The sequence below is a fragment of the Prionailurus viverrinus genome, chromosome B1 (assembly GCF_022837055.1).
Source record: "Prionailurus viverrinus isolate Anna chromosome B1, UM_Priviv_1.0, whole genome shotgun sequence".
In the NCBI taxonomy this organism is placed as follows: domain Eukaryota; kingdom Metazoa; phylum Chordata; class Mammalia; order Carnivora; family Felidae; genus Prionailurus; species Prionailurus viverrinus.
Genome location: NC_062564.1, coordinates 119909080 through 119933152, shown reverse-complemented (window position 1 = coordinate 119933152; position 24073 = coordinate 119909080). Strand labels below are relative to the sequence as shown.

At 38.0% G+C, this 24073-nt stretch overlaps 1 protein-coding gene across 3 annotated transcripts in view; it reads right to left on the bottom strand.

Moving 5' to 3' along the window:
- The window catches only part of UBE2D3 (ubiquitin conjugating enzyme E2 D3), a 29703-nt gene extending 5652 nt beyond the window's left edge, over window positions 1–24051 (bottom strand). Inside the window, exons 1-5 of one of the 3 annotated variants that reach the window (XM_047855954.1) lie at window positions 23940–24051; window positions 22497–22652; window positions 7744–7807; window positions 7625–7656; window positions 1076–1153 (exon numbers count right to left, since the gene is read on the bottom strand). In XM_047855954.1, the coding sequence (XP_047711910.1) occupies window positions 1076–1153; window positions 7625–7656; window positions 7744–7807; window positions 22497–22520 (198 nt within the window). In that variant the 5' untranslated portion in view covers window positions 22521–22652; window positions 23940–24051. Of the gene's footprint in view, window positions 1–1075; window positions 1154–7624; window positions 7657–7743; window positions 7808–22496; window positions 22653–23423; window positions 23582–23729; window positions 23856–23939 lie in introns of those variants that run through there. The other 2 variants (XM_047855955.1, XM_047855953.1) reach the window with 2 other exon arrangements.
- Between the last annotated feature and the right edge of the window lie 22 nt (window positions 24052–24073).

Sequence of the window (24073 nt, the reverse complement as noted above, 5' to 3'; positions counted from 1 at the left end):
TCACACACACACACACACACACACACACACACACACACACACACACACAATCAAATGGCTAAAACCTACTTTACATACACAGGACTAAAAATTACAGAAACTCATCTGATATTCTGATCAAGATCTTTCAGGGGATCCTTCTCTTTCATTAAAATAAAATGTACTCTGGGGCAAAAATTTTACTATCAATGATATGATGGGATATTCTGAAGGTTAACTTTCGCTCTACCATGTCATGAGTATCAAGAAGAACATTGTGAAGGCTAATTAACATTAATAAATAAAGGAACTTCAGAATGTAAACCAAATTTGTAGACCAACTCATTTAAGGTATCAAGTTACAAAAAGTATGTGTTTTAGTGTGCGTTTCCATAGTACATAAAATAATTTTAAATATCACAAAAGTGTTTCATCTGAAGTAACTGTCATACTACACCTATAACATGACTGCAAAGATGGCTGAAGTGCCAACGTTCTGCTATTTTCTACAGGTATTCATATAGATTGGATTTATGTTAATTGCTCTGAAAAGACAAGGATCAAATGCTTTTAATAACTGTAAACCAGTCACCTTCGTGCATTAAGCAACTATAAGCTTTGATAGATTTATTGTTATATATGCAAACCCAAACCCCTAAAAGATATAGCCTGTCTAAGCCCTAACAAACATAGCCTAGGCTGCAGCAACATATGCAAATGAATACAAAGCTGAATACCTGAAGTCTACTACTTTACAGAGGTTAATAATCCAAACCTGTATGAGCACAATAAAGGGGGGAAAAAAACTTCCACATAATGTATCAGAGCTTTGCAACATTGGATAAACCCTTATCTCCATTTACAAAAGTTCAAATCCAGGTCTAGCTGCTCTTCTAACTAAAGATTAAGAGCATTCTGTATTATGTATTTAGCTTATGTATTAGCCTCAATATGTATTTAACCTAAATTATTCTTACTCCCTACATATACATGCCAATTACCTTGAATTACATTGAATCTTAATTTCTAAGAATACTCTATTCCTTTGAAATAAAACACTGATGTATACTAATGGATTTTGGGGATAAATACTTGCCTTAGGTGGTTTGAAGGGGTAGTCTGTAGGAAAATGAATTGTCAAAAAGAATACACCACCTTGATATGGGCTGTCATTCTGTGAAAAGAAAAATTTGCTTAACTCTGATATTTAAAATATTACTGCTAAATAATCCAGGTAACATTTCTATTTTCTAAATAAGCATTTAATATGGACCCAAATTACCCACTGTTTACACTGCAATAGAATCTAAACTATTCCACAATTTAGTTCATATTACTAGAAAATACACAATCAAAATTTACTATAGAACAATGAACCCTTATTTACTTAGATCCCATTTTACGTAGGTCACCAAAGAACCGAAAAATTACCCAGAAACTAAGTATTCTAGATGCCAACTTTCACAAAGGAAAAGTATACTTAGCAATAAGGTCTATAAAAGTATTATACATCAAACATGAATTTGAAAATAAGGTCTTATATTTATTTCTTCTAATGAAAACCATATATACAACACAGAAGGCTTTGTACTTCAACACACCACTCTGGCTACTGGCAAAGCAAAATGCTGAACTCACAACCCTGAGATTAAGAGTCACGTGCTCTTCTGACTGAGCCAGCCAGTAACCCCTCAAAAATCCTCATTTAAAAGCAAGGAAGTTTTTCTTCAAAAGCATACTAAAAACCCCACAGCAAACCAACACACAGCATTACAATATTTGGAAAACAATGTAGAATATTTGTTCTTCCACTTCAAAAGAAAACAAAATTTCAAGCTATCGCATCACTCTTCCTCCCTCGTTTTGATTATAATTTGAGTACAAAGGACTCTTAGTAAATACCTATTAGACAATGTTAGTATGAATTAATTTTTGGGAAACACTACTTGCTAGAATTTTACATTTAATTTAACCAGTATCAGGAAAAAGATATCATTGTTCCCATTTTATGGACAAATATAAAGGGACTTGAAGAAATAACTTAGGTGAATGGTATAGGATAGAACCAAGATTGAAACCCCAGGTCTTTTGAAGACTACCAACAATGGAACAGAAAGTGAGGACAAAAGACAGTGACTTAGTAAAAAACTTTAAGGTAAAAGTTAAGGAAAATATAAAACTGCTTCTAGATATGCTGAGAGCCGACTTGAAGATGTATTTCGAAGTTTATAGTGAGTTATTACCAACATCTATTTCTCTCCATTAGAAGAGTATGTACATAGTGCTAATATAAGCCTTTTACTATGCTCATTCTGGATATCAGGCGAATAAAAACTTCTCCTGATCTGTCACTTTTATAGTGTTCATTTAATCCCCAGCCTGCTGTAAAATAAACAATAGCTGAATTAATTTAACTCCCTTCTATAGATCAGGTATGTAGAAGGGACATTGAGAACAATTTCTTATCTTGATGGGCTAACAGTATGGTAAAGAGACATATAATGAAATGTTGCAGGTATTATGAAAAATGAATGGGATATATCTGCGAGTTGAAGGAAAAATGTCAACTTACTGATGATAAATGAAGTTCAAAGAAACATACAACTAATAAAATTAAAAAAACTACAGTTTGAATCCTTTCGTAATGCCCAAGTCCTTTCTTTTCATATTGTTTACAAAATTTTAATTTGAAAAACTACAACTGCAAAGCAGCATTGTGAAGTATAGACAAAAATCAAAGCAAGGTACCAGAATACGATCTGAATTTACCAGATTAATGGATCTTTAACAGCTACATCAACTGGGAGTAGATGCTTCAAATGGCATACACTTTTATAAGACTAATACTGAAAATGCTTGTACAGTATACAGTTAACAATTTACGGTAATCCTAAACAGAATTCTAGGGGCACCTGAGTGGCTCAGTCGGTTAAGCATCTGACTCTTGATCTTGGCTCAGGTCATGATCTCAGTTTGTGAACTGAGCCCTGCACTGGGCTGAAAGTGTGGAACCTGCTTGGGATTCTCTTTCCTTCTTTCTCTGCCCCTCCCCTGTTCATGTTCTCATTCTCTCTCAAAATAAATTAAAAAAAAAAAAAAAAACGAAAGAAAGAAAGAAAGAAAAAAAGAAAAAAAAGAAATTCTAAATTTTCATACAATCACAAGTGCTGTAATCTCACTGCTTCTGAATAAAGGCAACCTAATCATAAGATTTAAGCAAAACCAAATTTCACTTCACTTGTTCAAAAAAAAAAAAACTTATGGGATGAAAATATTTCAATGTTACAATTTAACACTACAACTCCATCAACTCAAAAAGGAAAAACTGGTAAAATCTTAAGATCCAGGGGTAACCCAACCAAACTATGCTATCTAAAGATTGAGGCTCTATATCAAAGTTACTATAAATAGAAAACAAACAGAAAAGATATTAAAACAGGAATATTTTGATTATAAACTGACCCAAATCCAGAATTTATACTTGATCTCTTTATAAACCTTCTACACCTTGGATTTACTCCAATTAGTTCAAGTGGCTTCTCTCAGTGATTGTATTCCTCCCCTAGGGCAATCATAAAGTGTTGGTATTCCCAAAGATCCATCTTCTGCTTCTATCTCCTGATCCACACTTATTCTGGTAACTCTGGAGTCCTTCTCTCTCTCTCTCTCTCTCTCTCTCTCTCTCTCTCTCTCTCTCTCTCTCTCTCTCTCTCTCTCTATTCAAATGCTCATGAATGTTTATTCTTGGATGTCTTGTGTCCAAAACTCAAACCACAAACCATCAGTGATCAAAGCAGTTATCAATCTTAAAGATCCTTAAATTCTCTTCAACTAGCTGCTTCTCCTTTAGGTCCATTGCCACCACTACCTTTGTTCCAGATCTCACATCTTTTTTCTACATTATGGTAATGGTTTACTACTGGTATTCCTGTCTTCACTCTGGCTTTTTCTTCTAATTTATCCCTCACCCTAATTCTGAAGTTGTCTTAAGACACAAGTTGCACCCCTGCTTGAAATCCAGCACAGATTTCAAGATAAAGTACAAACTCCTAAGCAAATAAAGTGCTTTATGAACTCATTCCCACTAATATAGCTGGTCTCATCTTCTACCTATTCTCCTAAATGTGCTCTTTACTGCACATAAAATGTTGCACATCTCCTTTTTCTATTATTTCTTTCTTTCTCTTCCTCGAAATATTCTTTGAAAAAAAAATTTTTTTTTATTAGAGAGACAGCATGTGCGAGCGGGTGGGGGGGGGAGAGGGGCAGAAGGAGAGAGAATGTTAAGCAGGCTCTACACACAGCGTTAGCCTGACACAAAGCTTGATCCCACGACCCTGGGATCATGACATAAGCCAAAAATCAAGAGTCAGATACTTAACAGACTGAGCCACCCAGGCGTTCCTACTTGAAATATTCTTATCTGCATCTGTATCTTTATCTCTAGGATCCTACCTATACTATAGAATCCATCTTAATCTTAAATGTCTTTAAAAAGATAATACAGCCTTTTCTTTAGTTCAATCCGCTTGTTGCCTTTCTTCTATACTTTCTGTACATTTACTATTATCCAACATATTTATAACTTACTTGTATTTTCCACTTCCTCTACTCTTCCTCTGGACTACAAAGCTCCTTTTAAAAGGTCATGAAGGGAAGAGTTTTCATGTATCATTAACCTTTGCAGAAACTGACATAATACACTTAAAATAAGTTGAAAAATAACCTTTATGGACCAACAAGACAATACCTATGAACCAATTATTTGACTTCAGATGGTTTTTGTAGTTGATTCTGCTCAAGCTGCCAGAGATGACGTTATATTATTCAAATTTGGTACTTTCTTCCTTGGCTGTATCATAGATTAGGTGGAAGTTAGTGTGGTTCTCCAAATAATGTCAAACTTATCTTTCTCCCAGCTCCATTTCCAATTTGTAATCAAGTATATAAATACCAGAAATAAGTAAGGAGTTAATTTCTCCTAACTTTTCCAATTGTTAATGGGAATTGTCCTCAATATAGTACAAAAAACCCAGCCACCACCAAAGTTTAAGAACCACATAACCTGCAATGCTCTGTCATTTCTTTCAAAGGTTTAATTTTTATTAGTATTTGTGCTTCCAAAGTATCTTACCTTAAGAAAGAATAAGCCAGTTCAAATGGTTATTAGAAAGCATTTTGCCTCATAAATTTAATGATCAAGAACATTCCCAGACTGTAATACACTAAAACTGAATAGTCACTCTGCATCAAAACAAATTAGATGCTCCATTCCTTAGTCAGGAACCTTTAGTTATGTGGCACTGCCAATCACTTTACTGACCTAAGAAGTACTCCATAGCAATTTTGTTACCATTTATTCTTTCAGCAAATCTGCAAATATATGGATTGCTATACTACCAATGTCCCAATGTTTTAGCTCATTTATCTGCATGTCACACAGCTAGGCATAATAACAAAATAAAGCAATTATTTATCTAATCAAACTGTGATGTTGTATCACAAGGATGCAATCAAAAGCCAAAATAAGAACATGAGTTGTTTCATTGTTGACCCTATGGTAAAGCTAATTGCTAACTATTTCCAAGTTGACACCCAAAACCGGTGTTTACTAAAATACAGTTTCTGCAAATTTTGTTCATTAGGGAATATTTAAATAGTTCTGAAAATCAAGTATTTGTTTTTAAAAGTAGAAAACTGTCATTGATACAATTAACAAAGTTTTCTGAAAATAAAAGCAAATAAGTAAGCAGCTACAAAAAAAGGTCAGGATAAGCAATTTTCTCTTATTCTCTAAAAAATTACTGGCATAAACTACTCACTTATGCTTCACTCTGATTTACTCAAAGTATATTCCTCACCTTTTGGAAACAAAAGTTCAATAAACAGTGAAGTCTCAGAGTCCAGCAGAAAAATGTCACACTGGTGTCAAAGAGCTGGTTTCTATCATGCACACCATCCAATTAAGTCTTGAGATTACCAACTTTTTAGTGCTTTATTAATACTGACAACTAATTTTTATGAGACCATCTTAAAGCACCCTCTGGATCAAAGATGAGCTTTTACTTGGTAGAAATGGTAAGGCATTTTACTGAACACTCTGCTTTAAGAATTGGTGATCTATAATGACAAAATTCTAGAAACAGCAAATCCATGTGCCTACAGAATCTAGGGAGGCAAAATGAAGTGGACAGGAGTGTGAGACACAAACCCCATATAAAAAAAGGGAGGTAGCTGCTAAACTCCATCCCCAGTTGCTACTGCTATGGAATGAGGGCCTCGTCAGGGTTTTAATATGAAGACTGTTAACTTCTAAACTGTTTTGTGGACCAAACTGGGTAAAAGCCAGACTAGTTAACTATGTTCACTTAAAATAAATAAGCCACAATTTTGTTACAAAGTAAGTATTTTTAAAGCAAAATAAAATTTACAGTAGTAAGAATAGTCCTTGAGATAACTGGAAGTGAACAATTCTGACTGTTAATTTTTTTTTCCCTATTAGGATAATACAGATATGTTTCAGATTATTAAGATAAATATCCCCCCCTCTACCAACACCACCAAGTTTAACTTAAGTCACAGTCTCCCTACCTTTAGGTCGTAACATTTCACAATTACTCTAACTCAATCATCCCTGCTATGATTTCCCATAAAATTTCCTATCTTATACACTTGTTTTAATTGCCGGTCTCTCCCAGATTTTAAGTTCCCTAAAGAATGAGAAGTATTGTAGCTATCCTTAATGGCTGGCATACAGTGGGGGACCAGAGGGAGATGGAAAAAAAAAAAGATTAAAGTTATCAAAATCAGAACTACGGAATAAAAACTTATTGATCTAACCCATCAACTGGCTAACTTTTCCAAGAGCATTTCTCCTTTTAGAATAATACCTATTTATTGACCGTTATCTCACCAAGTACATTATTGACATTTATGTTGAGATTAAACCACCAAAAGGGGGGGAAGAAAGCAGATTAAGACATACATAGAATAGAAATCCTAAAGTGCCTTCCAAGTCAAAAAAAATATTAAGTATTGTGCAAGATACAGTCTTACCCCAGGTTGTTTTACTGCGCTCTAATTCTGTGAAATTCTTAGATGGTATCCATAATTCTGAATATTCAATTATCCAGCATATACAGTTTCTTATCTACCCAGGATAGAAAGGAATTTTGCTGTATTCAAAATATCACTTTCTACCTAAAAATATTCAAATTTTGTAAAAATCTAAAGTTCTATACAAACATCAAATACAATAAAAACTTAGATTTTTGGCAGCAAGAGGAATTAGGTCCATGGTAGAGCTAATAAATTAAATGGTCTATAAATAACAGGAAGCTCTGCAACAATGCTTTACATTACTACAAAAGAAAACTAGGATAAAGTGAAAAAATATTTGATAGGTCATAGAGATGCTAGACTCTAGAACCCGAATACACATATTCGGGACATGTGTACACATATAATATATGTAAACAAGTGACTAATTCATTAAATTTTTAGGGCTTTCAAAAGCTGTACAACTATGGCAGTTCCAAAACGGCATTACAAGGTTAATAAAATAAATATGAGACTAAGTTAAATATAACTAGGTCAATGTTGAATTTTTAATTAAAAGCAACAATTTTTAATTCTTAATACTTACAGGTCCCATAATTGTGGCTTGCCAATGAAACACTAGGGAAAAACAAAACAAAACTGTTATCTAAAAATGTACAAGCTTTTTTGAAATTAGCCATTCAAATCAACTTCAGAGTTACTTACTGTCATCCCCAACTGGACCTGCAGAACATTGTGCTGGAGGGTCACGGGCCAAATCACTAAGTTCCTACACCAAAACAGAAAATGATGGGTCATATAACCATAACAACAAACAGAGTCAATAGTTGATCTTCACCCCATTCTTTAAGGGACACACAATCATAGTTCACATTAATACATTCTAGTAAAAGAAAACATTAAGTTAACCATAGTCCAGATCGTGGAACATAATAGGCACAGATACAAAAATTCTTGTTACATCAACAAAAGCCGTCCAAACCAGAAAAGTTGTATCAGATACTTTCACAGCTTAAGAACTGAGACAGTTCTCAACATTCATGTTGTTTGCTTAACTTTCAGGATATCTCAGAAGCCCTTATTTCTACTATCCTAAATCCTCTGTTGTATCTGAACCACACTATCCACAGACCTCATTTCCACTTGAAAAATCTCTAATGGGGCTAGGTAGGTAGGTATCCTTTTTGATTTGGTCTTATTGCTGCAACTCAACTGTGTTTATTACCCTGGAAGAAACTGAAATTTGCTCTTAGGAAAACATGCAGTTTCCAAAATTCCATCAGACCTTATATTTATAAATATGTACTTAGCCTTTCCAGGACTTATATGTAACAAATATGGATAATTTAGTCAGAAAATAAAGTTGTTTCTTTTTTAATTTTTAATTTTATTTTAGAGAAAGAGAGTATGTGTGGGGCTCGATCCAGAGCAAATATCTGCCTCTCTCACATGGTCCAAATACATTTCAGAAAATAACCAACTATTGCACAGTGATCAATCTAGATTCACTCCATTTAAAAACAAAACAAAACCCCACAATGCAGAAGAATTGTCCTTGTGGTAATTGTTTCACAAAATTCATAAACCATGACGTTGTAGCTCTAAAACTAAAAATGTCACAAATCAATTATACCTCAATAAAACTGGGAGTTGGAGATTGCTCTGATACACTGCCAACTTGCTTCTCAAACTCACACATTTGTTTTTAAGGTTATCAAAACAGCCAGAAATCCCAGGATACACAACTTAGGATAACGGAAGATCAGATCAGACCTTTATGCTTGCCTAAATAAATATACCTTCTTATGTTCAATATATTTAAGAATGGGAGAAAATTCATCCCAACCACCATGGATCCTGATCAGTAGGAATTACAGAAACTCTGAACAGAGATTTAAACAACTGGTTAAAAGAAACTATGTATGGGGGCACCTGGGTGGCCCACTTGGTTAAGCCTTCTATTCTTGATTTCAACTCAGATCATGATCTCATGGCTTGTGGGGGTTTGAGGCCCATGTCAGCTCTGTGCTGTAAGCACAGAGCCTGCTTGGGATATTCCCCCCTCTAAGTAAATAACTTAAGAAAACAGAACAAAACTATGTATGGTTTTAACTTAAAAACAAAAACAAACACTGTTACAAATTATCAAATGATTCTGAATCAAGTATTTGAAGTTATTTTTTGTTTTGTTTTTTCAGGCTTGATGTCCAGCGGGGAGCCCAACACGGGCTTGAACTCACAACCCTGAGATCAAGACCTGAGCTGAGATCAAGAGTCTGACACTTAACCGACTGAGCTACCCTGGCGCCCAAAACTACCAATTTTTGAGTAAAAATAGAAACGTACTTGAATTAATTGACTACCCATTATTAAGCAAATGACTTTTTCATAGGCCAGATTAGGTTTCATATGGCAATTATTTACATCCCATAACCAGCCACTTTTGTTATGATGGGAATCTACTTTAACACCATCTCAAAGCATTGAAAACTTCATTGTTGGTAAAAATCAAGTAGTCTAGTCAAACTGACACGACCAGAGTATTCTCCCATGTTCCAAAGCTTATGTAACAAGTTCTACTGTTTAGCTGGCCCACCAAAAAATACAAAAAACCAAAAGCTAATTTATACAGTTTAATTCTCTTTCCTTAAGGAACACAAGGGTTCAAAAAAAGGGGTCTATTTTAAGGTTAAAAACTTACCTGTTCTAAACCATCCCCCCCTCCTTTTCCATAAAAGATCTATCTCGTTTCTTACATCGATCTAGCCCAAATTATGTCCTTAATAAACATGTTTTGAATACAGATTTGTTTATATGCCAGAAAAAAAAGCAGTTATTTTAAAATAAAACCAATCTTGGGGCGCCTGGGTGGCGCAGTCGGTTAAGCGTCCGACTTCAGCCAGGTCACGATCTCGCGGTCCGGGAGTTCGAGCCCCGCGTCAGGCTCTGGGCTGATGGCTCAGAGCCTGGAGCCTGTTTCCGATTCTGTGTCTCCCTCTCTCTCTGCCCCTCCCCCGTTCATGCTCTCTCTCTCTCTGTCCCAAAAATAAATAAACGTTGAAAAAAAATAAAATAAAATAAAACCAATCTAAACGATGGCTGCTCTAAGTGACCTTGAAACAACTTCATTATAAATTTCCGGAACCTATAAAGTTGACCTAGAATATACCAACACCCTATTTAATGTTAAAGAACATATTTCTTACAGAGGAAACAAGTTTTTATGCATAATATTTATAAATTAAGCCTTTATAATACTGGCATTATTATTCTAACTTTAGAGTGAAGGTCTAATTTCAGCTCTTCCCTCCCAAAATTTCAGGCTCTTATTACTCAGATAATTTCTGAGTGTCTTATTTTCTAAGTTCTCCATGACCAAGATGTCTCTGAAGTAATAATCAAAGATCTAAAATTAGGCCAATTATCTTACATACTAAAATCTACTTTAAATACAACATTGAAAAAAAAACCAACCTGAGTTATTTTAGGGATCAAAACAGGTCTTTCAAATCATGTGCCAGCGTTCATCTCTAAGATAACAAGTAATTCTCATGACATTATTATGCCCATAGCATAAGCAAATGAGAATACGTAAGAAAATCTCAGCAAGAAAAATTATGAGAAAGCACAGTAAGAAGTCACCTCAGATGCTCTTAATGTGTAAGACCTCTATCTTACCCTGCTTTCATGGAAATGCTTTTCCCTTACTCCAAAACATGTGATTGTAGTGTTTGGCTAATGGTGGCTGATAACCACCCATTACTCAGGGCTAATCATAGAATTTTGTTTCTTTAGCCTCAGTGATTAGCTCAAAGGGCTGGAAAGTAACCTAAGCCAAGCCAGGACCTGACCTAATCAGGTCCATCCATCTCTGCCTGGTTTTTCATATTGAAGCTGGGAAGACTTCCTCTTTCTCTAACTGTAAGGATGTGACCTAGAGCTATTGGCAGGCATGTGCCTTGAAATTACATGGTGAATCCAGAGAAAAAGAGACCACACTGGGCAAAAGAGATAATAAGAGCTGACTTGGCATAAAGATATGCAATTTCAGTCCCTGAGGTTGTAGCTTGCTCTGGTTCCTATAGTTATTTCCTTTGATTGTTAACTGCTCCAGTTTCCTTCTAACAAATCCAAGGGAGAAAAAACGCCAAGAGTGAGGAGAGACCCATTCTAAGCAGAAAGTTCCTGGGAACCACGGCCATTTATATAGAGCTTATCCCACTAAAGCACAATGTAATGCTCAAGTCTTGTTTTTTGAAAAACATGTAAGAAATCTAAATCAAACAGTCTCAAAATCAAGCTAGAGGGAGCAGGGAGAAATCATGTATTCTGTCTAGCAACTTTTAATCTAATCACAGAAACTAGAAGTTAATTTAAATCCATTTCTAAAATGAAAAGTAGTATTTGCTATTAGCTAAAGTTTCACCATCATTTATTCACATATAGGAAAAGTGCATATTTGGTGTCAAGCATGTTAGGTCTGAATATACCGAGATAAAACCTGAATCCCTTCCCTAATAGACTGAGTTAATATAAAGTAGGCACAACGCAGAAACAAAAAACTACATTTCAACAACTTTTGGTGCTTAAAATAAAGACATTTAAATGCTTTGTGAATCCTGAAAAGGTAACCACTAACCTTCCCTGGGTTTAAAAACAGTGACAACTGAGCTGAGTCCTGATGGAGGGATAAGCATTCCAAGCAGAGAACCTTATTCAAAGTCAAGGGTATGAAAGAATAGTCTACAAAAATTTGCTTGTAATTCTGGTATACCAACCAGAAACAAAAAAGAGTAAAGGTAAGAAGGTAGCACATGTGACCAGCAAGGTTAACCATGGCTTGATCTTTCAGTAGCTTTGAATATATCAAAGACCATCCCAAAGGCAATGGGAACCACAGAAATTTTTAAGCAGGAAGAAGGCAAATCAAATTTGGGGTGTTTTTAAAAAAAAATGTACGGACAATAGTACACTAGAAAAAACTTTCAATTTTTAAAATTACTAGGTCATATCCTAAAAGTACCCCTGAATCTGTGTACCCAGGCTGACAAGTAAAGCTGAACATTTTTACTATATTTCCTTCATATTAAAAATAAAATGCTACAGAGAGGTGCCTGTATGAATCAGTTGGTTAAGCATCTGACTCTTAACTAGCTCAGGTTCTCATGGTTTGTGGGATTGAGCTCCGCACTGGGCTGCACACTGAACATCACAGAACCTGCTTGGGATTGTCTCTCCCCTGACCCCACAAAATGAACTTTAAAAAAAAAAAAAAAAAAAAAAGCTATAGGAGCACCTGGGTGGCTCAGTCAATTAAATGCCCAACTCTTGTATCTTGGCTCAGGTCATGATCTCAAGGTTCAGGAGTTTGAGCCCCACATCGGACTCTGTGCTGATAGGCAAGAGCTTGGGATTCGATTCTCTCTCTCTCAAAATAAATAATTTTTAAAAAATGCTACAGATATACCTGAAGCTCCCTCACATACTCCCCAATTCCACTTGCCCCTCAGAAGGTTATTTGAAATTTGGTTTCCACTACTTCTCCCCATTTTTATACACTACTAGATATGTATCTCTTAAGAATATATAGCATTGTTTGGCAGGGCTTCAAACTTTAACTATATATATAGACTTGTATCCATGTGGATTTCTATAGATATCATTCAGAACATTGGCTTTTAAAAATTTTTTTCTTTTAGAGAGAGAGAGAGAGAAAGAGAGGGAGGGAGGGAGAGAGTGAGTGAGAAAATCTTAAGCAGGCACCACACTCAGCGCGTAGCCCAACATGGGGCTCAATCCCACGACCCTGGGATAATGACTTGAGCCAAAATCAAGAGTGGGACCCTCAACCAACTGGGCCACCCAGACCCAGGCACCCCCAGAACACTGGCTTTTAACACTATTTGTGACAAGCACTTCTAAAATTAACTATTAGAGTTTCTATCCCCCATATACCCATACAAAAATTTAATCTGTGGGTATCACAGACTCATCTCCGTATTGTAGGAATCCCTAATACAAGGACAGAGAAGCAGTAACTACATTAGGAAGCATTAGCAGTAATTCAGGTGAGAGTAGAACATGAACTAAATCATGGAGGATTAAAAAAAAGAGAAACAAAAGATCTTAAATACCAAGCATTTTACCCTTACAAAAATCTTACGAAAATAGGCCTGATTTCTATTTTACATCAGAGGAAAGACTGCATGCAAGTGTAGGATATACTAAGCTTTAGGATGTGTAGGAAAACAAAAGTAGTGTATCTACTAGACACTTGAAAATTAGAGATCTAGAAACAGATTTCAAAATGGCTGCTTTTTAAAAAGGGTGTCCTTACATCAAAGATGCATTTAAAAAAATTTGATACGGCATTTGGCATACTGAAGAAAAAAATTTCAATTGCACTAAACCAACTCTCCACTGTACTTAAGGAATAAATGCCCTAGATTGAACAGGATATGGAAAACTGAGGTCTTCATAGGATCAGTTTCTCCATAATCATTCAGTTAGTTTGCATCTTATTACTACACTCAGTGTGAATCTAGCGTTACCTATTTTTTAAGTTACATGGCCTTTAAATTAAAGCCAACTGAGAAAACAATTATCCATTCCATTGCAAGAGGAAACTCTATTTACTGGACTGAGATCAATTTTCAATGAAGCACTTACTCAATGAATTTCCAAAAGTAATTTTGTCTTTGGTAAAATCATACTAAGTACTGAAACTGTTGGCTCTTTGCTCCCTAGTAGAGAGGAACGTGGAAAGGACCAGAGAACAGCTCACATATAGCACCTGGGAAGTCTTCATATGATGACCATCCCTTTCCCCAAGAATAGCATTACTAAAGTGGGCTCTTGCCCAACTATTTTTTACTAAATTTTTTTTTTAATGTTTATTTATTTTGAGAAAGAGTGAATGGGGTAGGAGCAGAGAGGGAGGGAGACAGAGAATTCCAAGCAGGCTCTGCACTGCCAGCACAGAGCCCAACATGGGGCTCAAACTCACGAACCATGAGATCATGACCTAACCCCAAATCAAGAGTTAGATGCTTAACCAAGTGAGCCACCCAGGCCCCCCATAGCCAACTATTAAGACCACTAAAATAGAAAAGAAGTTGTCAGGGGAGACTGGCACATACTAGGAGTTGCTTAAAGGCTCCACTCACACTGAAGGGACACTAAAATGGATCAAGGGCATACAAGGACATAAAACAAACAAACAAACCTCCTCACCAAATTTAAATATTTTTTTGTCATGGTATGTTCTTCTGGAGGAAATTTTTTTTTTGATCATCTTCCTCTGAACTGCTTCTCCTGAAACCTTCCTGCATACTTAGCTAGTATGAAAATCCACGCCTTTTCTCACTTAGAAATATGCTTCTCTATTCCATTTAAAAGCCTAAACAGGGCACCTGGGTAGCTCAATCGATTGAGTGTCTGCTTTGGCTCAGGTCATGATCTCGCGGTTTGTGAGCTTGAGCCCCACGTTGGGCTTGCTGCTGTCAGCACAAAGCCCGCTTTGAATCCTCTGGCCCCCTCTCTCTATCCCTTCCTTCCTTACACTCTCTCAAAAATAAATAAATAAATGTTAAAAAAAAAAAAAAAAAAAAAAAAAAAAAAAGAGCCTAAACAGACCCATAGGATAAGGAGCCAAGCAAATCTCTCCAAAAGGCAGCCAAAAGGTACAGCTTAAGGCAGTGAGTTCTCAATTGGAGGTACATGATTAAACATTAAGAAGTATGACCATTCCTTTTGTGGGGCTCCTACAAGAAAGCCCAGCTTATCTTTAGATCTTTGCTTTGATCATTATAGCACACAGGATCTCTTCGAAAGTTGACTATTAGAAGTAAAACATGAAAAGACCTAAAGTCTAAACATACTGCTAAATATTTGCTTTTTGCTTCTCTACTGTATCTACATCTTACTCATTTTAGAGGTGAAATGACTAACCAGATTATGAAGAAAAAGCCAAGGCATTAAATGCAAAGGCCTAAAGAGATGATGGGAAGTACAAGAAATGGTCTCTGCCATTAAAGAATTCATAAATTGGAAATACAAGAACTATTTATGAATAATGAAACTACAGAGCAGCCATATCAATGAGTGTCCAGTAAGATTTAATGCCTCTAGTAATAATCGTTTAAGCATCCTGCTGAACTTTCTAATGACAACCACTACTTACACATTAGATCAACATAACCAAAGTCAGCATTTATGAAATTACTGTGGTAATGCCAAGTTCATGGGTTCCATCCCTGAGTACAGTAATTATCATCACCATGTTCACAATCATTTGTTATCCCATACTCCACTATCCATCATGCACATTATCACCCAAAGGTCATAACGATAGCAGTATAGATACAATTCCTATCATAACTTTTGGGAAAACTTAAAAGGTTCAGGCCATTACTGACAGGCAATTTCTTGTATTTTACTCAAGAGTCCACTTCTTTCAAAACTTTTGACTTAGAGACCAGATTTGTAGAACTACGTGAATCAGCACTATAAAGACATCTCTTGCCTCTTAAAACCTATACTGAGCAGCAACATAAAATACTGCTTTGGGGTCTGGATGAGATGAGGCCATGAAGTGGAAAGAAGAGTGCCTTTAAAGAAATTTTGAGAGAACTCACCCTCACCAAGCCTTTACAACCTAACAAAATATAAAGGTACATATTCAGACGAGTGATAGGACAAAATGCTATGTAATTATTGCTCGATGAGAACTGCTCTAATTGTTCTTATAAAGATCAGGTTTACTATGAAGTAAACAAAAATTTTCTTACTAACTTTAACATCGTGAAATTTCTATATACTGTGTGTAGACACAAATAGTAAAGAAGAAAACAGCAAACATCTCAGAAATGTATGCTTACCAGAAGTTATTTCAAAAGAAGGAAACCTGGCAAAAATATTTTAGGATCTGAACACTTTCATAGAACTGCAGACTTAAAGAATGAAAAGAAACAGTCACTTTAAAATCATTTTAGTTTGGAATTTACAATTTATGCGAAATCCTAAAAGTTTCTTTTACTTTAAGAATTAAGAGGTAGGTGCTACAAACCATGTCTCATTACATCACTGACAATATAGTAACTTCCTGTTTAGCTGTAATTACAGGTGAGACAGTGTGCTTGCTCATTACTCAAGATATAAAGAATGTCTTGAATGAATAATACTACAATTTTCTTTCTTTAGATCACCATTTAAATCACTTAAAATTATTCAAAGCTGTTCTTTTGTAGGCATTATCTAAATGGGCGAAACAGAAAGCCAAATTTAGGTTCTCAGCTTTGATACATGAAAACACACAAGGCATTTCATAGATAAGAAAAAACAAAAATTAACAGCAGTCCTGTGGTTGAAAACATCCAATTATACATTAGCTTTGAAATGATAACAAGACTAGGATGAATGTGAACAAGTACTCCATCCTAAAAACGAACAAGTAACCAAGTAGTGATTCACAACTGAAACCTACAAGGCCAAATAAGACAAATCTAGCTATGAAAAGTTGTCAATATCAATGATACAAGATTATACTGAAAGTATTGTTGCAGATAAAAATCAGATGTTTAGGGAAAGTATAAAACACTTCATCGAATTTTTCCCTTTCACACATAATAAGGCAGAGGATAGTTTTGAGAATCTTATCTAGCCAGATAACTTAGCTAATAAGATATTCACTAAATGCATTCATTCTTAATTACACTGTTCAATTTCAAATAAGATCATGCCGTTAGTAGTAAAACCCAATCAACAACATAAAATTTTCCAGTAAAGTAACGAAAATCACTTAATCTTGCTGATTTCAAAATACTACTGGTTTGACAGAATTAGGTATAGTTATAAAACCCACCATAAAACGGCAAAATAGAGCATAAGCAAATTATTTAAATAATCTTTTTCTTGTAATTTTTTTTTTAACATTTATTTATTTTTGAGACAGAGAGAGACAGAGCATGAACGGGGGAAGGGCAGAGAGAGAGGGAGACACAGAATTGGAAGCAGGCTCCAGGCTCTGAGCCGTCAGCCCAGAGCCCAACACGGGGCTCGAACTCAGGACCGCGAGATCATGACCTGAGCTGAAGTCGAACGCTCAACCGACTGAGCCACCCAGGCTCCCCTAAATAAACTATCTTTAATAATAAGTAAATCTGGGGCACCTGGATGGCTAAGTCAGTTAAGCACCCGACTTTGGCTCATGTCATGATCTTGACTTTGGCTCAGGTCATGATCTTGCGTTTCTAGAGTTCAAACCCCACACTGGGTTCTCTGCTGTCAACTCAGAGCCCTGTTTCAGATCCTGTGTCTCCCTCTCTCTGCCCCACCCCTGCATCTCTCTCAAAAAAGGTAAAAAACAGTAATGGGTAAATCTGATATAAAACCAAAGATTTCACCCCCCTTTTAAAAAATTTATTGTGACAGAGAAAGAGTGAGGGAGAGACAGAATCCCAAGCAGGCTCCACGCTCTGAGTGTGGAGCCCAATGTGGGGCTCCATCCCACAAACCTTGAGACCATGACCTGAGCCAAAATTAAGACTCAGAACTCAACTTATAAAGATCAGACACTCCCCTTAATTTCTTTTAAATAAGTGTTTCACATACTTGACTTAGATTCTTGGAAGTTAAGTTGTACAAGGTGACAAACCCCTATTCATGTGTTTATATGCTTGTTTCTTCCACTCAAAGCAGAGACTCTCATGGGTAATGACAAGGCTTCCTCATTTTCTATCTCCTGGGACTAAACTACTGTGCCAAATGGAGTAAAACTTCCCTCAGTTAAGTATTGGTTAAATGATTACCCCGATGTTTGTGGATCTTCACCAGAGAGAGGCTTCAGAATCACCTAAGGGACATTTCAAAATCACGCCTGTTCCCAGAGAAAATGAAATGATTCCATATATCTGGTAAGATCCTATACACTATATTAAGAACTCTGCTCAATTTCCCGATATATAAATGCAACTCATGTCAAAACCCACGAACAAGAACGTATATTATGGAATGCAAAAGCCAACCTAAGATTTGAAATCTTAATCTGAAAACATCTTTATGTCAGCATTAAGAACCTACTGTTTTCTTTACTAGAAAGGGATCATTACAGTAAAAGTATTTGGAAAAATTGCAAGAATTTACTGTATCTTGGATTAACAAGGTGCACGGAATCCATGAGTTAAATTCACATATAATCTAGTGAGAGATATATTGTAAGTAGCTTCTCCCCCAGTGCTAATGAGAGTATTTAAGTTTATATTCGTAGGAATAACAAAAACTAGAATTAACACTGCAAAAGAGCAGGATGATGAAAACAGTGTCAAGGTAAGTGCCTCTTCATAAAACAAACACCAAGGTCACCATGATCAGTATCCATGAGTCACACAACTGTCCCACAAATTTAGTTGGCTACAGAAAAGCCTTGAGAAAGGGGCGCCTGGGTGGCGCAGTCGGTTAAGCGTCCGACTTCAGCCAGGTCACGATCTCGCGGTCCGTGAGTTCGAGCCCCGCGTCGGGCTCTGGGCTGATGGCTCAGAGCCTGGAGCCTGTTTCCGATTCTGTGTCTCCCTCTCTCTCTGCCCCTCCCCCGTTCATGCTCTGTCTCTCTCTGTCCCAAAAATAAATAAACGTTGAAAAAAAAAAAAATTAAAAAAAAAAGAAAAGCCTTGAGGATCCTAAAGAAACACCTGCAAAACTGTGTATCCAGCCTATAGGCTCTTTGGAGACAAGATATTTTAAGATACCCCTAGCAATTAGCTGGAACATGGCAACTCCCAGTCCTTTAAGAGATCAACCAAAAAGAACATTCACTCCCGCTTTCAAAACTTATGTTAGTGAATATCTTAATTCACAAATTAACTATAATCTAAGAATAAAGTGAAATTCCCATTATTTAAAAGTGAAGTGGGAGAGGAGAGCAGCAGCTTATTGCAGGTAGTAAAACTAAAATGACATTCACCTGATAAAATACAAACAAATGGTTCAGAACAATAGTACACCATGGAGTTCAAGAGCTTAAGCTCTTGAGGTAGACTGATCTGAACCTCAGTCACTAGCTGTGTAGCAAGTAACCTCTGTGTTGGTTTCCTCATGTATAAAACGGAATGATAAAGAGCATCTCACAGAATTGTTGTGAGAATTAAATAAGCTGATTTCCATAAAGGGCTTGGAAATAGTTTGGTACACAGTAAATGCTAAGTCCTCGCTATTACTAGCAGCAGAATGATGCAAAAGAAAACCTTTTTGAATGCTAAAAGCATAAAGGATGACATAACAGTTAAGACACAGAATGGAGCCAAACTGTCCAGGTTCCAATCCCAATTCTGCTATCAGAGACGAAGGGTAGGTTTTTGTTTTGTTTTTTAACCTTTCTGTGCTTCAGGTTTCTAATCTCCAAATGGGGATAATAATTTAACTGTACCTACTTCCTTGAGTTGTAATATTAAGTGAGTTAATACAAGGGTTTCAAACAATTCTGACACATTGCAAACCCTCAAAACATGAGTTACTCTTCTAGGCTTGGCTCACATTATATTTTATGTGAAGTTCTTTTTAAACTTCCCCAAAATACAAGCACTGTAGTTACCTGGTTTAATGGGAGTAGTATAATTGCCTATGGTCCTCAAACACCACTAATCAACTTGGGAGTTCCCATTTTTCATTTTTGTTGTTTAATAAATAGCCTTGTAAAACCATACTACAGCTTATTAAATAAATAATACAGCAAAAAACAAGTAAGATTGTTTGAAAAAGCTGCCTGGTCTAAGAAACACAATATATTTTAACGTAAGCTTTAGAAAAAACAAATCCAAAAGCTTTATCAAATGAGTACTGGCCAAAAATAATCCAACAATAAGCATTTCAATAAAGCATCAACAAAGAATGTAAGTATCTTAGTATTTGGAATTTGGGGACTCCAAACAATTAAAAAAAAAAAAAAAGTGCGTAACACAAGAAATACCATACTAATAGCGATGCCTACTTGACCCTGTATTTCTAGAACAGAAATTAATAAAACCGTCCCCCATAACTATCACTCACTAATACTCTTTGGATCTGGGATTTTTTTTTTTTTTTTTACGTTTCACCATGTGATTCTGACAGTAACAGCTAAATACCAAGCCACATGCCTTTCAAAAACTTTCTGTACATTGAATCAACAGTCCTACATAAATATTGTTTTTTCCAATTTGGAAAGTATTATGTCTAGTTAATATATTACGCATATCTTCAAAATATTTACAACAGAAGACAATCTGATGTTAATGAAGAGTACTAAACTACGGAAGTTCTTTAAGAAGATTTTGAAAATTAAAGTGATATTAAAATAGCAGTAATAATCTGAATGCCATATGCCTGTTCCAAGCCACACACTAACCTCTTTAATCCTAAAATAAATGAATAAACAAATAAAATCTAGGACCCTAAATCTGTCTTGCTCACTACTGCAGTCCTAGCATCTAGAACATACTAGGCACTCAACTATTGTTCATACGTAACAAATACTCATTTTATAGAGGCATACAAATAACTTGCCCAGTCCTAGAATTCTAACTGGAGCATTTCTGCTCCAAAGTTCAAATTCTTAACCATCATATTGCCTCTCTAGGGCTTTTAAATAATTAAAGTGGTGTCACAGCAGCTGGGTATCACCTGTAAAAGAAAAAAAATCAATGAGACCTTCCTTTGAAGTTCCACATGCATAAAAAGCTATGGGTTTGAAACTATTCCACATCTTAGTAGCCTGAACTAATTCTCACAGATAAAAGGTTTTGATTTGTATTTAATGTTATATTCTTTGTATTAACTATGCTTTTCCAATGTATTGCTGGCCTTCGAAGTGGTCAAAGAGATGCTTAATCCTTTTTGCTTTAAATCTTAACTCTTACAAAATTTTTCCTCTCCTCTTCCATCCTCTCAAAATCACAGAGATTTAAGTTTATATTTCACATAAACACACAATGACAATGCAATGATGGACTAAATCAAAATTCAAAATTTCAGCCTCGATACATTCCATGAAGATCTGAACCTTCATCTTTCATAATATCAGTGTTGTCAAATAAACTCCAAAGTCATACGTATTGAATAAATCAAAATTAGGCAGCATCAGATCTACTGTGTAAAGCCAAGTCCTTGTCATTCCTTCCATGCAGAACCCCTTTAAAAAAAGTAACCCATCAAAACCAGTTTCTAACCCACAACCTCCTCTGTCTCCTAGTTTTAGTAAGGCTGAATTTATTCCATGACATTTTTTTCAAGTTAGCTGTAAATACTCCACCCTCCTCGATTGTGCAAGAACCAAACACACCACACATACACAAGTTACAAAAAAGGGAAATACAGTCTGAGAGTTTGAATATAGATAAAGTCTTGAGCAGGACGTCTTAAGAGCTATGTACAATCTGATGTAAAAGTTAACATTTAACAAAGAATATCATTTTATATTATTAGGAAAGGAGATGCCGGAAAGAGCCTGAACCAGTTAAAGCAGCCGCCATCTTAAAATGCGGGATAGAAGTTAGAGCAAGAAAATGAGACTAAACCTCCGGAGGTGGAGGTTCCGCTCACCCCCCAAGCCTCGAAAAATCCTTTTTTCACCCCAATTTCCAAGGATAGTTTAGTATCAAACCACATTTTAGGTGGCGAAACATTGTTCCCCGAAAGTGTTATTAACAGAGCCGAGGCAAAACTAGGTACACCTAGCCTTCCCTTACTGCCATCGCACCCCTCGTCCGCCCCCCTCCCCCCCTCAGCCAAAAAGAAGAGAGCTTCCAGAAGCCTTTTACATCAGTTGCCGGTGTCCCTCAGATAAATAGCTTCGGGTGAGAAGCCTCAACTACAAAACATAGGAAGCGGTAACATTGTGTCAGCCCATCTCCTCTCAACCCCACTTACTCTTGTGTAACCAACCTGCCCCCAGTCGATTAAGTTTGACTAAGCTCATTCACTACTTTTCAGCCACTAAGAGACTTCTACACCGACCCCCAATGAAGTTCGGGGCCCGCCAGATTTACACGTTCTTCTCCACTGAGTTTCCAATGATTCTTCCCGTAGAAAGCCTAAGATCCTTGGTCTTACAATTGAAGTTTTTAAGCACCGAGAATAGGAAGCGCCATGACATCTGCTGGAGCGTCTTTCGGCAATTCTGACCTCAAACAAGACTAACTCTTCTTTTAGAAGCAGAACCGAGGCGCCTGAAATCACTCTCCCCCACCCCTAATTTGCACCGATTCCACTGAAACATACACAAGATAACACCTCACTCGCCACAAGTGTTGTTCTTTAGCTTGAACATTCACTTCTTTAAAGTAGATCTGCGTTTCCCTTCCCCCAAGAGAAGTGACCCAAAGAGGGACGTTTTCATAATTATACTTCCTCCCCACCCCCACGCTTTCCTCTGGTACTGAACCTTCCTTTCCTCCTACGACCCCATTCCCTTTAGCCCCAAGGGTTACCTTATTAATCCGTTTCAGCGCCATCGTCTGTGCTTTTCGTCTGGCTCCTCACTCTCCCGGTGTGTGCTCAAAGGTCCGGCCAAAACTCTTGATTATCCGGGCGGCAGGGAAAGATGGGTCTCTTCGTCTCACACCGGCTCTGCCAGACACAGGCGCCTTTTGCAAAAACGGAGCAGATCAACACTCGCACAGGCCCCGAAGAGACCCTGATGAATCCAGGTCCCTTAAAACGGTCGCGATCCGGGGTGGGTGGGGTGGCGTGGCAAAGCCACCAACAGCCTCTATGCCGTGCTTCGGCCCGAAGAGGAGGCGAAGGTGACGGGAAGAGCGGAGGGGCGGCTACAAGTTTGACTTCCCGGCCTCTCGATAGGAAGAGACCCGGGTGGGAGAGGAAGAGGCGTAGGAGAAAGGGGTGGGTGCGGGGCAGGGTCCGGAGCCCAGCAGAGGAGGAGCCGGGGCCTAGTCGGCGCTATGCCGGCGTCACCAGGGCAAAGAAAGGCTAGGGGGGAGGGGGAAACAGGAGACTCCGGACTTCTTTCGGTTTCTGCTCAAAGATGCGGCCAGGGAGGGGAAGGAAATAAAAGAGGGAAGGCTTGATATGTGTTGCCGTCCCCGCAGCTAGGGCTATTCTGTGTCGGCCCCTGACGCCACCTTACACTCCGCCTTCCAGCGCGCTCCCGCACGCGCCCGCCCAGCCACCGCCACCACGCGCCCGTGCTGCCCCTGAGGCTCTGGCTTAGGCGCGAGGACGCGCCCATTCCCCCACCCCTTAAGCAAGACAGGCCCCGGCTTCTCCAGCCTTCCCACCCTACCCCACCCAACAGGCTGGTCACTCAAGCCAACCAAGGCCTGTATTTCCCCTCTTACCCGGCCGGCCAGTGGGCCGGCCTCCCTTCCCATCCCCTAGCCGTCCACACCCACGCGTACAGAGGGGCCGGGGCCTCCCTCAAGCTGCGGCCTCGGCCTCCTCCCCGCGCGGCAGCTGGTGCCTCCCCGGCCCTACGGGGCTCACGCGCACGACACAGCCACAAGATGTCCGCTCTGACGGAACTACTGCCAGCTGCCACGCTCCGCCCCTCCCCCCTCCTCCTGCCTCTTCACCACCGCGTATCAGTCCGCCAACGCCGCCGTCGCGAGCACAGGACGAATCTAAGGGTGAAGGGGAACGGTTTACTTCCTACGTCCAGGGTTGAGTTTATCTATGCTACCCCCTTTTCCTTTTCGGAACAGCACCTTCTTACTAAACAGATCGGAGGTTGGACTGGGAGGGCGGGGGCCGGAGGCGGGTCATGGGCTGGGGGGAAGGGTGGACGAACGGCGGAAACCCTCAGACTCAGAGAAGCATCGAGAACCGGAAGGAGACCATGGGAGGAAGGTAATGGAAGCGGCAGCTGCGCGATTGAGCCCCACGCCCCTCCCAGCAGCATCCCCCAATTTCCTCACTTGGTATTGAGGCGGCGGATCTCGCGAGAACCTCGTGGCTGGCTAACAGGAGCTATACCTCTGCAATGACTTAAGGGCAGTTTTGTGCGCGCTTCCTGCTGAGGGCCCGCCCCCAAATCCACAAATTCTCGCGA